At 38.0% G+C, this 14,148-nt stretch overlaps 1 protein-coding gene across 8 annotated transcripts in view; it reads right to left on the bottom strand.

The window, feature by feature from the left end:
• Positions 1 to 2,585: 2,585 nt before the first annotated feature.
• The window catches only part of dnmt3ba (DNA (cytosine-5-)-methyltransferase 3 beta, duplicate a), a 103,553-nt gene continuing 91,990 nt past the window's right edge, over positions 2,586 to 14,148 (bottom strand). For 7 of the 8 annotated variants that reach the window (XM_051654142.1, XM_051654147.1, XM_051654148.1 and 4 more), the window contains 8 exons: positions 11,784 to 11,868; positions 9,872 to 10,017; positions 9,572 to 9,662; positions 7,664 to 7,812; positions 7,409 to 7,494; positions 7,169 to 7,238; positions 6,559 to 6,677; positions 2,586 to 5,064 (listed from right to left, as the gene is read on the bottom strand). In XM_051654142.1, the coding sequence (XP_051510102.1) occupies positions 4,923 to 5,064; positions 6,559 to 6,677; positions 7,169 to 7,238; positions 7,409 to 7,494; positions 7,664 to 7,812; positions 9,572 to 9,662; positions 9,872 to 10,017; positions 11,784 to 11,868 (888 nt within the window). In that variant the 3' untranslated portion in view covers positions 2,586 to 4,922. The remainder of the gene's footprint in view (positions 5,065 to 6,558; positions 6,678 to 7,168; positions 7,239 to 7,408; positions 7,495 to 7,663; positions 7,813 to 9,571; positions 9,663 to 9,871; positions 10,018 to 11,783; positions 11,869 to 14,148) is intronic. The other variant, XM_051654143.1, reaches the window with a different exon arrangement.

The raw sequence follows: 14,148 nt of genomic DNA, 5'->3' as shown, positions 1-14,148 counted from the left end.
TGAGGCACTTAAGAGGGGCAATCAGCCCTTCAGAAATTAATTTCAGGCCCTGATATAACACATAGTGTAAGTGTTTCATATAATTTAAGTTGTAATACTGATGGAAATGGTAGTCAAGTGAGATCATTTCTTTTGAAATTCCTCTTCCAGTTTGCCAGCAATCAAGCTAGCAGCCTACCATCTTACTTTTAGGAAAGTGCCAGGTAAAGGTGAAGGAAAAGAGGAGAAGAGAGGGAATTTTAGAAGAGAGTAAGAAGAGTGATGTAAAGAGTGTGACCAAGGTCAGGGACCTTGTGCTGTGGAGTCAGCTGCAATAGTTCCTATATTGTTATATGTTTGTTTAGTTCACTTTTTTGCCACAGTGTCATCTATTGAATACAGTGTAGGAAAGAATGTCAATTAACAAAGAATGACAATTAAAAACAATCAACTTTACCTCCATATCAGTATTTCACTGAGACATATTCAACAGAGTATGATCAGTGCCGCATTAAGGTTGTCCTGGGCCCCGGGGCTTATCGTTTCTCTGGGCCCCTGTCAGTTGTCTGGGGGAATTGATGTCACGGCTGAACAGCTCTATTGACTAGACAATAATATACAAAATGCTCCTTGTGCCAGAACTACACTGAAACTTTTTCCCATTTAGTTTGGTCGTGTCACTACACTCAATAACTGTGGAAAGACATTAGTTTATTTCAAATAATATCTTGCAAGGATTTTCAATGCAATTTATGTCTGATCCCGAAAAAGAAAATGCTTGCTTTATTATACATTTAATTTGCTTATGTATATTTTTCATTCATAAATGCAAATTTTCCGAACAGTACACCACATTTTTTTTTTTCTGTATTTCGAAAAGAGATGAAACATTATTTGAATACGATATTACTCTTTATTAACAAAAAAGTACTTAGAACAATTACAATTTGCACTGCCTTTAAACTATTCACCTTAATAGATGTATAGATATTTATTTCCTTTAATGCCCTCTTTTCTTTCCCATTTTTGCCATTTTTTCCTGTCTCTATTTTTCTCCTTTCTGGTCTAATATGTTCTTTTTTTTTTCATTTAATGTTATTCCTTCAATCGATAATTGTTGTATCAAACATAATGTCTTCTTACTGTAATATGTTGAAGGAATTTTAATAAAAGAAAAAGAAAAAAAAGATAATATACAAATTAAAGCTTTATATTTGTTCCATATGTATAAGCTACTTGTATATTTAAATAGCTTAATAAATGTATGTTATAAATTAATAAGACAGTGTGCAGTCTTGTATTTAAAATTGCTGCAGTTCTATAGACCTTAGTCTGAGTAGCGGCATATCATTTTTTTTGGCAGAAACAAAAATTAAAACAGGGCTGTGAGGTAATTGGAAAAAACAGTCTGTACTACAATGGCATGCACTGTATAAAGCTGTATAAATGTCCTACATGACATCTGATTTTCACAACTCTTTTTGGAGTTTTTTTGTTTACTGATACTTTTTTGGACATTTGTCATTTTTCAGTGTTTCGTCATCTGAACGATCAACACCATTGAAGAGTCTGTCTATCCCTCACAGCCTTGTTTTCATCCCCGTAAAAATAAATAATTTTAAATACTCTGACCAAGGCCTATTGTAATATTTAACTGCTGTAACTGTATTAACTGTTTATCTTTTAGCTTATATGCTCAAGCTAAATGTCTAATATACAATTCTTTTCAATTAAACTCACATATTAAATACTTCACCAAAAATTTAAATCCTCTCATCATTTACTCATCCACATGCCATCCCAGATGTTCATAACTTTCTTTCTTCTCCTGAACACAAAGATTTTTAGAAGAATATCTTGGCTATGTAGGTCCATACAGTGCAAGAGAATGGTTACCAGAACTCCAAAAAGTAGATAAAGTCAGCGTAAAAGTAATCCTTAAGACTCCAGTGGTTTAATCAATGTCTTCTGAAGGGATCCAGTTAGGTTTGGGAGAGAAATATAACTCCTTTTTTCTCTTTACATTTTGCCATTGCAGTTTCTAAGCAAAATCATGATTTCATGCTCAAGTATGCTTCCTTGTTCCTAACCTATGCGCAGATCGAGCTATGGGAACTGTAATCGAGCTTAAAATCATGATCGTCAAGGAGACTGAGGTCAAGATGTACAGTGAAAAAGGAGATATACTGTATTTTGGCCTGTTCTCACCCAAAACCAACTGGATCGCTTCAGGTCGCCTTGATTCACTGGTGTCTGATGGATTACTTTTATGCTGACTTTATCTCCTTTTTGGAGCTTGGAAGGTCTGATCACCATTTACTTGCATTGTATGGACCTACAGAGCTGACATATTCTTCTAAAAATCTTTGTTTGTGTTCAGCAGAAGAAACTCATCTTAGATGTGGATGAGGGTGAGTGAATAATGAGAGAATTTAGATTTTTGGATAAACTATCCCTTTATGGTAGGAAGTATGTGATTTCTTGCCTTAAGCACATTATTAAACAAGCTATCTTATTGGGGAAACATGAAATCAGAGCAAATAGAAAACATTAGAATGAAGGACTGATCGTTTAGTTCTCTGGAGTGATAAAACACATTAACAAAACAAAAACAAAAAAAGGCTTGGTGCAATTTATTTTAATTCACTGATGTTAGTACAAGCATGAAATAATAAAGTTAGACAAAGAAACAATTTTAAATGCTATTAAAACAAAACCTGTCTTGTTTGTTCTACATTCTAGGTCTACAGACATAATTCCCATTTCACTTAGCACCAAACATAGCACCAAAAGATGTATTCAGGGCAATTTCAAGAGTACAAATATATAAGCATATTCTGTTCACAATGTATTGAATAAAAAAATTAAAATAAAAAAAAAATTTACATTAAAGATCACGGTCCTATGTGGCCTGCTGGTGTTGAGGAGACCTGAGGGAGTTATTCCTAATAAAGATACAACACTGCACCTCTACATTAAACACTGACCGTCATTTCACACAATCACATGCAACACATCACTAACACAGATGTTATTGAGAATTTCTAAAGCTTTGCTACAAGACTTAAACATCCAGGCATCAAGACACAGTCAAATTAATCCAGTTACTGATCTTTATCCAAAGCTCTAGGCACACAAATGTTGAATAATTTTAAACAAGCTAAGTTTGAGATAGCTGGTAATATATCCAATATACAATGTTAGGATAGGGATTGTGTAGCCAGCAGTAACAGTAGAGAACTCCATATTTCAAAATCAAACAAAGCGTTAACTGACTCATGATTATGTTTCAGAAAACTACCCATAGCTAAAGATTAGCTTTTGTGACAAACCTGTAAAGTTAGAATCACTATTATCTGTGTACTGCTAAAAAATAAAAACATGCTAATAAACTACAAAGAACAAAATAAAATAAAACACATTATGTAGCACCTAATTCCACACTAACATAGTTTTCAATCACTACACTTGGTATCTGTGTATGCTGAGACATTGCTAAGGTAATGTCAATGCTGCATAGACAAAATAATTCCCTCGGAAGTAATCTAAAATCATGTCATGTCTAAAAATGTCCTTCTACATAAAAAATATAGCCTATCCAACTGTAGACACTTATTTAGAATTTAAGCCCTTGATCACATTGCATCATGTAGTCCAAAAGGGTTTCACTAAATTATCACAGTGACTAACTTCCACATAGATCTTGTGGTATGCTAAATTCTTACTAAAAAACAAAAGAAAGAAACATCCATTTGCAATGCAGCAGTGTCAACAGTCTGAGACCAGCAGCTCAAGGCCAACAATTTCAACAGGAAAGTGCGTATAGGTAACAAATGGGGCAAAACTGCTGTGTTGGAAGAATATACTAAACCTCAACTCAACCTAAACCCTAAGGTCTTCAAATTAATTGATGACCTTTCTATTGTAGCATGATGTGATGGTATGGTCTGAAATGCTAGCCGTTCCAAGGTTAATTTTTTATTTTTTTTTTGTAAACCGTTGACTTAAAACTAGTGTCGATCTGCAAATGGATGATGTTAAAACAATCAAAACCTAAAGCTTTGGAAGGCCATTGTCAGCTTACTCAAATCTGCCAAAAGCCTGAAGCTTTGATTAAAATATAATGGCACAGACAATGACTTGTGCTGAGATGACAATGTACAGAGTGTACATAGGAATGAGTCAATTCAACATCTACAAGGTTGAATGTACTCCTTTGAGCAAAATGTTAAAAAGCCAGGAACTAAACTGGGGATTTTGCTGTGTAGATTTATATTCATTTGAAAGCATGATCCGAATTAGGAAAATATTTACCCTATTCCGACTTGGGTACAGCTGTCATGGTGGTCAGATATGAAATATTCTAAAATAGCACCATATTGGAATAAAAAGATTATCAATTATTATTTAAAAAAATTATGTCACAAATACTTGCAATATTTAAAAATAGGACATGATTATTCCTAAACAAGAATAAGATCTGATGTAATAATGTAAAAAGCTGACTTAAGGTTAAAATGATTGTTTAGATAAACTAAACAGAATTAATATTAACTTATTAAATTATAAATAGGCATAAAGCGGCATTTCTCCAACCAATCACAGAATGGCACTGAGGTAGTGGGTGACAATCATGTGGCTCTCTCCAGCATTTAATCGTGTTAAATGAACACAAGATAAAAACAACAGTACTTGTCGTTTTTGATGATGTACAAAATCAAATCCAAAAGTGTCTGTACATTCCAAGGACTTGATCAGGTTAAAAAGTTCTGAAAGTTTTGAAAAAATTGTAATGTTAAAAACAGACAAAATATTCTGTGAGGTCAGAATCTGCAGAAACCTTAAAAAATATATATCCAAATTTCATTTATCTGAACTGTGGGTAGCGGATTCCTCCCCATTTATACCTCTGGTGCCAGTGCTGCCTGGACAAGAGGGTGGCTTTACTTGCAAGCAAAGTAATCCTTCAAAGGGGCGAAGAGGTGTCTGATCACGGGAACACTCCAGGACCGCCCAAGGACTTTCTGCCTCTGTGACCGCCCCATATTATTCACATCAGTATAATGCTTTGGGAACCCAAATATTCTGAAAGTGCAGACAGAAATAAAATATCAATTCTTTTGTAAAGAATCAACATTTTGGGCAGAGGAACACTTAAAAAATAACTTTTATGGTGCTTTTGCATCCTTACTGAAAAATGAATGCCCCAGTAATAGCAGGAAAACAGACCAGAACATTATTACAAATTTCTCAATTTGTGTGCCAGGGAAGAGAGAAAGGCATACAGATTTGGAACAACATGAGGGTAGGTTAATGACAGAAAAAACCTGGCAATCACAATTCTTCATAGCCCCTTAGAGGACAGGGCAGGATTTTTTTACTGAAATGTTTTGCATGCCCTTGCAATAAGTTTTTCATTCCCTAGCAACAGTTTGCGTCCCCTCGCAATAAGTTTTGGTTCCCTTTCAATAGGTTTTGTGTGCCCTCGCAATAGTTTGAGTTACCTTGCAATAGTATGCATTCCCTTGCAGAAAGTTTTGTTTTCCCTTGCAATATATTTGTGTGCCCTTGCAATAGTTTGCGTTCCCTCGCAATAGTTTTCTGTTCCTTCGCAAAAGTTTTGCATTCTCTCGCAATACGTTTTGTGTTCTCTCGCAATGGTTTTGCATTCCTTCGCAGTACGTTTTCTGTTCCTTTGCAATAGTTTTGCATTCTCTCGCGATAAGTTTTGTGTTCCCTTGCAATAGTTTTGGATTCCCTTGCAATAAGTTTTGCATGCCCTCGCAATAGTTTGCGTTCCCTCGCTGTAAGTTTTGCGTTCCTTTGCAATAGTTTTCCATTTCCTCTCAATAAGTTTTGCTGCCCTTGCAATAGTTTTGTGTTCCCTCACAATAAACTGACCATACTTATAATTTATAATTATAATTTTCTTTATTTATCACACATTATACATTTGCACATATACAGTGAAATTCTTCTTTTTCACATATCCCAGCTAGGCTGGGGTCAGAGTGCAGGGTCAGCCATGATACGGCGCCCCTGGAGCAGATAGGGTCAAGGGCCTTGCTCAAGGGCCCAACAGTGGCATCTTGGCGGTGCTGGGGCTTGAACCCCCGACCTTCTGATCAGTAACCCAGAGCCTTAACCGCTGAGCCACCACTGCCACCACTACTTTTGCTATATTAAACATATTTTAACCAAGATATTCATAGTAAAACCATAGTAATAATACAGGAAAATTAAAACTATGGAAAATAAAATCATAATTTTGTGGTTATGGTTTTACTACAAATGGTATTTGTAGTAAACTTTAGAAGCCAGAAGAATTACCATGGTTAATCTATAGTAAAATCATGGTTACTATATTGATACAGTATACTGTATAAACCATGGTTTCTGCCAAAAAAACATGGTTACTTCATAAAACCATGGTTTCTGCCAAAAAAACAAAACATGGTTAGGCTAAAACAGTCATGGTTACAACAATATTACTATAAAACATTTATTTCCACCACAAAAACTATGGTTACTACAGTCTACAATATTACTTTAGTAAAATGAACATTATAAATAGCTGACCTCTCCATTTCAGTACACCAAAGATAATCCTCTTTTCCGTTCATGGTGACAGGCAGAGGTCCCATCTTCCCTTGTTTAATGGAGTTGGACTTGGTGGTGATGGTGCGAACTTTGTTGAACTGCAGACACAATAAAATGAGAAATTTTGCATATCCCTTGATGTTAAAAGGGAGGAAATAAAGTGTATTTGATTTTGTCATTCAACTATCTAACTTTGTTATGTTTAGATCTTTCGCACTATTATATAGACATCTATGCAGTCCTACAAGTTAAAACACAGTAACTGTCATTTTTTTTATTGTCCACACAAATGTGGATTATACCTATAATCTGTTTTCTCTGAATCTGAGCATAGTTAAGCAAATCCCGTCTGTCACAGGGCAGATCATAGTCTAAGAGACAAGAATTCACTCATAACACAATTTTGGCAGAACAGGTAGTTACTGCATTTTGTCTTTGCATAGCACTATTGGCTAATGGAAAATGTAACTACAAATGAAAATGTGTATTTAAGTCTTGTCGATTTCTTTTGAAGTCCTGGGTTTGTTAAAATTAATTTTTCCAGTCAAACTGTACAAAAGATCTTTTATATTTTTAATATTTGTTTTACCATTGCTGTTCGTCCAACCTCCAGGCAGTCCTGCAGATCTATGTTGTCAGTGAGCGAAGCAGCCAGTGGTCTAAAAAAACAAAACCAGGTCTTTAATCACATTTAAGTTGTTAATGCATCTATCACTATCTATTTCAGCATAGGTCACATAAATGACTGAGCACACATATATTTCCATTCTTGAGCAAATTATGCCTTATGTTTACATGTGTGATTGTGAGTGTGTGTTTTCATTTATACCGGTTCATTCCAGGTAAATTGCCCCAGAAATAACGGGCCCTGTGGGCTGGGCTCACTTTCACAGCATCAATCATCACAGGATTACACTGTAGGTAGATGAATGTTTGATGATACACTACCATCGACACCAAGGGCATTTTCATTATAAGAGTATAAACCCAGCAGAAAGCAAAGGAAGCATTTACAACAAAACATCTCATGATAGTGAGGGATGAAAAAGGGCCTTGTGAGGACAGTATGTATAAGCCTTCTTACCTCCAAGAAGCGGCAGATATCTGCCTTATCGTGGGCGCTCATGGCAACTACGTTCTCAAAGAGCCAAAAAAATGGACGATCATCATCCTCTCTTGGTCTCATCAATGTTAACATGCGGTAATATTCAAAGAACAGCCGACCTGTGCCTTCTGTGAGAAGACAGAAAAGTCAAAAATGCTGTATTTTTGCAGTGGCAGGTTTCTAATGTATTCTGTAGCTTAAGTCTACTAGCAAAACATGTGCCAGCTTCAGACATACAGTTGAAGTCAGATGTTTACATACACCTTAGTCAAATACATTTAAACTCAGTTTTTCACAATTCCTGACAATTAATCGTAGAAAACCTTCCCTGTCTTAGGTCAGTTAGGATCACTACTTTATTTTAAGAATGTGAAATGTCAGAATAATAGTAGAGAGAGAATTATTTTTTTCAGCTTTTATTTCTTTCATCATATTCCCAGTGGGTCAGAAGTTTACATACACTTTGTTAGCATTTGTTAGCATTGCCTTTAAATTGTTTAACTTGGGTCAAACATTTTGGGTAGCTTTCCACGAGCTTCTCACAATATGTTGCTGGAATTGTGGACCATTCCTCCAGACAGAACTGGTGTAACTGAGTCAGGTTTGTAGGCCTCCTTGCTCGCACACGCTTTTTCAGTTCTGCCCGCAAATTTTCTATCGGATTGAGGTCAGGGCTTTGTGATGGCCACTCCAATACCTTGACTTTGTTGTCCTTAAGCCATTTTGCCACAACTTTGGAGGTATGCTTGGGGTCATTGTCCATTTGAAGACCCATTTGCGACTTCCTGGCTAATGTCTTGAGATGTTGCTTCAATATATCCACATAATTTTCCTTCCTCATGATGCCATTTATTTTGTGAAATGCACCAGTCCCTACTGCAGCAAAGCACCCCCACAACATGATAATGCCACCCCCATGCTTCAGGGTTGGGATGGTGTTCTTCGCTAGCAAGCCTCACCCTTTTTCCTCCAAACACAATGATGGTCATTATGACCAAACAGTAACATTTTTGTTTCATCAGACCAGAGGACATTCCTCCAAAAAGTAAGATCTTGGTCCACATGTGAACTTGCAATCTGTAGTTTGGCTTTTTTATGGTGGTTTTGGAGCAGTGGCTTCTTCCTTGTTGAGAAGCCTTTCAGGTTATGTCAATATAGCACTCAATTTACTGTGGATATAGATACTTGTCAACCTGTCAGAATGCGTCTCCTTCCTGCGGTATGATGGCTGCGTGGTCCCATGGTGTTTATACTTGTGTACTATTGCTTGTATAGATGAACATGGTACCTTCAGGCATCTGGAAATTGCTCCCAAGGATGAATCAGATTTGTGGAGGTCCACAATGTTTTTTCTGAGGTCTTGGCTGATTTCTTTAGATGTTTCCCATAATGTCAAGCAAAGAGGCACTGAGTTTGAAGGTAGGCCTTAAAATACATCCACAGGTACACCTCCAATTGACTCAAATTAGCCAATTAGCTTATCAGAAGCTAATTGGCTAATTGCCTAAAGACTTGACATCATTTTCTGGAATTTTCCAAGCTGCTTAAAGGCACAGTAACTTCTGACCCACTGGATTTGTGATATAGTCAATTAAAAGTGAAACAATCTGTCTGTAAACAATTGTTGGAAAAATTACTCATGTCATGCACAAAGTAGATGTCCTAAACAACAATATGAAATCTGTGGAGTGGTTAAAAAATGAGTTTTAATGACTTCAACCTAAGTGAACTTCTGACTTCAACTGTACATGAATGCTCTATCATACCAATTATCATCTTTCACAGTTTGATTTAACTGGTAGGATAAATCACTGGTGTTGTTTTGATATAAATGATGTTACACTGTGAACTCCTGCTGTAAATATAAACATCCCAGAGAGTTCTTACCAAAAAGACCTTTTCTGGCTGGATTCACCATGGACAGGTCATTACAGGGACTTCCACCAATCAGGAGGTCAAATGGGCCCCACTCAGCCAGCTACAAAATGATGTGCAAAAGGAAACATTTGTAAGAGTTCATTTCAATTTCCTTAAAACATGCAGGTGTGAGGAAAAGTATATATAACAGTATGTTTAGCTAAAGTTTGTTTAGCAAACTTTAGCCTATATATCAAATAATATCACGGTTACATTTCTTATGTTTAAAACTCCCACAAATTCGGGAAAGTGATAATGCTCTTTATGTACATGTTTCCTTGTGATGGTGCGCACGTCCTTCACATATTCAATCAGGCCCTCATGTTTGATCATCCCAACTGCAATGGAGTCTTCACAGATTTCAGAGGCGATGTAGCGCTCCACCTTAAAGCCCAGGTCTTTTAAAACCAGGTATCCTGTAATAAAGAGCAATAAGATCACAAATCAACCTGGTTCCCAACTCCCATGATACTCAACAAATTCACAAGCTTCTTAAACTCTGGTGTATTTTTGGGCTGCCGCCCGCAATGTTTCACACTCAAATTTACAAGCTCACAATTCACACATACTGTGGACTAATTGCAAAACATTGGTCTTATTTTTCAGAAACCCCCCCAAAAAAAGAACTTTTTTTTTTCTTCCCTAAATTTGTCAAAATATATTTCTGGTTCTGTTCACTCTACCTCACATTGAAAAGTATTATTTCGTTCCACTAGATGGTAGCAAGCACTAGAAAAATAAATTTTTTCTCTATCACATTCCATCACAATTTACAGATCTGAAATGTAGGTGGCACTCTAACGCATTTTAGCACTCAAAGATGTGGTTGTCCATAGACGTTCAGTCTAATTTTCAGTTCATGTACCACCCTCATTATTTCGTGAAATATCTAAGCCTCTGAGTGGACTAGAAGCTCAATCTAAGTGTCATCGCGATGATATATAACATTTTTATAAAATGTTAATCATCATCATTAATAGTGGAAAACATATTTTTCTGATGATTTGTTTAGCATGCTTTTCCTGCTGGATGGCATATTTTGTTCTGGACATCTAAAATATAACAAGATTATTCAGCCAAGCAAGCTCACAGATAAGTAAAAAATTGCTCTTTTTTTTTTTTTTTTGAAAACTTTACGGTTAATGCATATATAAAGTTTTTAGCTATTTGGAGCTTACAACAGCAGTGATTGGCACATAAAGAGACATTATATTTGATGACTTACAGAAATCATATTTCAATTTGGGATTCTTTTGAAAATCTTTCAAAATGTGGTAATAGGGCAACAAAATAAACTGTACAGTCACATTTCTTAGAATAAGAGCTTTTATTTGATATATGACTTGTCCATTTACGTGCTATGTAAAATAATTTTATTTTCATACAAATATTTCTACCCCATTACCTCTGGGGGGTGCTAATTTGCGACATGAAGGCCTTATTTTGTTATTTTATGTAACATAAATGCAGAAGTGATGTTTATCTATGAAAAGTTCAGATTCTAAGCTTTCAAATGATACCTCTTTTGCATTATGTATACGGTGACTTTAACATTTTAAGCGAAAACTTTTTTCGCATTATAACACCCCCCTTTGGTTAAGCCAAAAATCGTCACTCTAATTCAGTGTTGGTTGAGTTAATCCACTACAAATTTACTCTAAAATTTTAATCAGTAATCAATAATTACTTTACTGAAAACTTTATCGAAAAAAGTAATCACATTACTAATTACTTTACTTTTACGTTACTTTCACAGAAAAGGTTTTGTATTTCCATTCATCAAATTAATCTATATTTCCACCTTGTTCACTGTCACACTTAAGTAATGAACTCAGCACCACATGTTTCTCCCTTACAATGACTTGTTAGGGGGCGTACACCCTTCAGCTCTCACAGAAACACAAACAGACATATATATCACTGTAATTCATTTTTTAAATGAATTGTACATAAATAAGGTTACACATATTTTAGAAATATGTGTAACCCAAGTAATTAACTTAATTGAAAATCAGCAACTGTAATCTAATTACAAGAGTTTAAAATGTCATGCATTAAACTACTACTTTTTGACTAAAAAGTAATTAGATTACAGTAATTAATTACCTTGTAATCCAATTAATGCTCTCACTGCTTCAATTTATGAACAAATTTAAAATGAAAGACAAACAAGTGAACAGACCTGTTGCAATTCCATCAAACAGGGAGAGGACCTTGATCGGCCGACGCTGATGAGCTGGAATTGAAGGATACACTCTATGTGGCTCCTAAGAAAGGAAAAAAAATTACTTAGCAGTAATATGTCACAGTTCTGATGAGTTTGTCAGTTTGTTCTGTTTGTTTTGTTATTTCTCTCCCTCGTGTGTCTCAGGTGCTGCCGGCATGCATGATCAGTGTTTCCATGGGAACACTAATTGTTCCTAGGGGAACGCTGATCATGCCACTAAGTAGCGTGCTAGCACCACCTGGTTCTCCTCTGATTCACTGCCTACTTAATCCCTTCATTGTGTCAGTATCTTTGCTAGATTGTTGTTTGGTGTGAAGTAATTTACCTTGCTCTATCTGCCTTGTTGGTCCTGTCTCATGTATCTGTTTGGATGCCCATCTCAGCCCGCGTGTCGGGAGTGTGGTTACCTTCCAGTTTGCTGTACGCTTATTCTCTGTGCTCGCGACTTTTCAATGGAGGATTCCTCGTCTCTGCCGTGTGTACGAACACACTCTTCATGGAGGATTCCTCACAGATCTGCTCACTGCACGGCCATGGCGCACACACATCAACGAACACCTATCTCCTGTTTACTGCAGCCGGTGCTGGGTTCTCCACTCTTTGCCAGCCCAGTTGAAGTTACAATTTATTGTTAATAAATCATTTGAACTGTTCTTCTGCTCTTGGGTCTCTTTGTCTCTCTTTCTGACAGAACAATCCAGCCAGTATGGACCCAGCGGAGGAATCTACTCTTCGCTCCGCCCTGTCTCAGGAGGAAGCTTTACTGGGACATCAGCAGGATCAAATTACTGGGACATCAGCAGGATCAAATCTCTGCATCTAACTGGGCTCTGGAGACGATGCTTGCTGAGCTCACCTCTGTCGTTCAACAACTCCGCCAACCTACCGATGCTGGTCTCACTCAGGAAGCGCCCTCACCGGCTCTGCCGGTTCCCCACGTTTCTGGATACTCACATATCCAACCTCCAACCCCATTCTCAGGTGAGGCAGGATCCTGCAGCACTTTCCTTTCACAATGTTCCTTGTTCTTAATGTTACAGCCCTCTGCTTTGTGGCTTGTGTTATCACACTCCTCACCAGAAGGGCCAATGAATGGGGGACCGCCATGTGGGACAACAGACATCCATGTTGCGCTTCATTTCACGCCTTCTCCACGGAGCTCCGCCGAGTGTTTGATCGCTCGGCTAGGCTCTTATCCGGACTGTCTTAGGGAGATCAGTGAGTCACGGATTATGCTATTGAGTTCCGCACCCTGGAAGCTTCTTGATCACGTCATGTGGGACTGGTTTCTGTATGGGCTCTCTGACAATATCCAGGATGACATCTATCCCTTGGATCTGCCTCCATGCTTCGACGATTTGGTGGACCTGGCCATCCAAGTGGATCAACGTCTGGCCCTATGCCATTGCGCTGCTCCCCACCTACCCGGGCAGCTGGCCATCCTACCCAGTCCACAGCTTCGGCCAGATCACCGGAATCACGGCCCGTCGCAGAGCCCATGCAGGTTGGGAGAACTCGGATCTCTCATAAGGAGAAACAGCGATGCCTTGTTCAAGGATTATGCTTTCATTGTGTCTGGTCTGGTAATTTCTCTGCTTTCTTTCCAGTTAAAAGACACCGCTCGTCAGTAAGTAGGGTGTTACTGGCAAGCGCAACACCCTTGGACAGAGACCCCAGTTTACACACATTTCTCCCGGCCCAGCTGCAGTTTGGATCAACCAGTTACACAGTCTCCGTGTTGGTGGATTCCAGAGCTGAAGGGAACTTTATGGACATCGACTTGGCTTCTGAATGGTGGGTTCCTATGGTCCAGTTGGATGGACCTATCACCGCCCACACCTTCAGTGGCACACCCTTGACTGTCATCACCCAGTCCACCAAGCCAGTCACCTTCATCTCTGGAAGTCATATGGGGCAGTTGTCCTTTTACATGATCCAATCTCCATCGGCACCTGTAGTGTTAGAATCCTTGGTTGGTAACGCACAACCCACACATAGACTGGTCAACCAACACTGTACTTGCTTGGAGTCCTTACTGTTTGTCGAACTGTCTTAACTCTGCTGTCTCCCCTGTCCAGTATTGTGTTTCATTGCAGGATGAACTGGCGGACTTATCCAGAGTTCTGTTGAAATGCCATGACTTGAGGGTGGTGTTCAGCCGGTCCCACGCTGCGACCCTTCCTCCTCATCGCCCGTACGACTGTGCTATTGAATTGAACCGTTGATGTCCTCAGCTTTCGAACTCTTGCAGGAAGCATCCGTCTTTACGCAGTTGGACATACGCAATGCTTATCACCTTGTTTGGATCAGGAAGAGGGAT

This window comes from Myxocyprinus asiaticus, chromosome 24 (genome assembly GCF_019703515.2).
Source record: "Myxocyprinus asiaticus isolate MX2 ecotype Aquarium Trade chromosome 24, UBuf_Myxa_2, whole genome shotgun sequence".
Lineage (NCBI taxonomy): Eukaryota > Metazoa > Chordata > Actinopteri > Cypriniformes > Catostomidae > Myxocyprinus > Myxocyprinus asiaticus.
The sequence above is the reverse complement of the archived record's forward strand: the minus strand, read 5'-3'. Positions and strand labels throughout refer to the sequence as shown.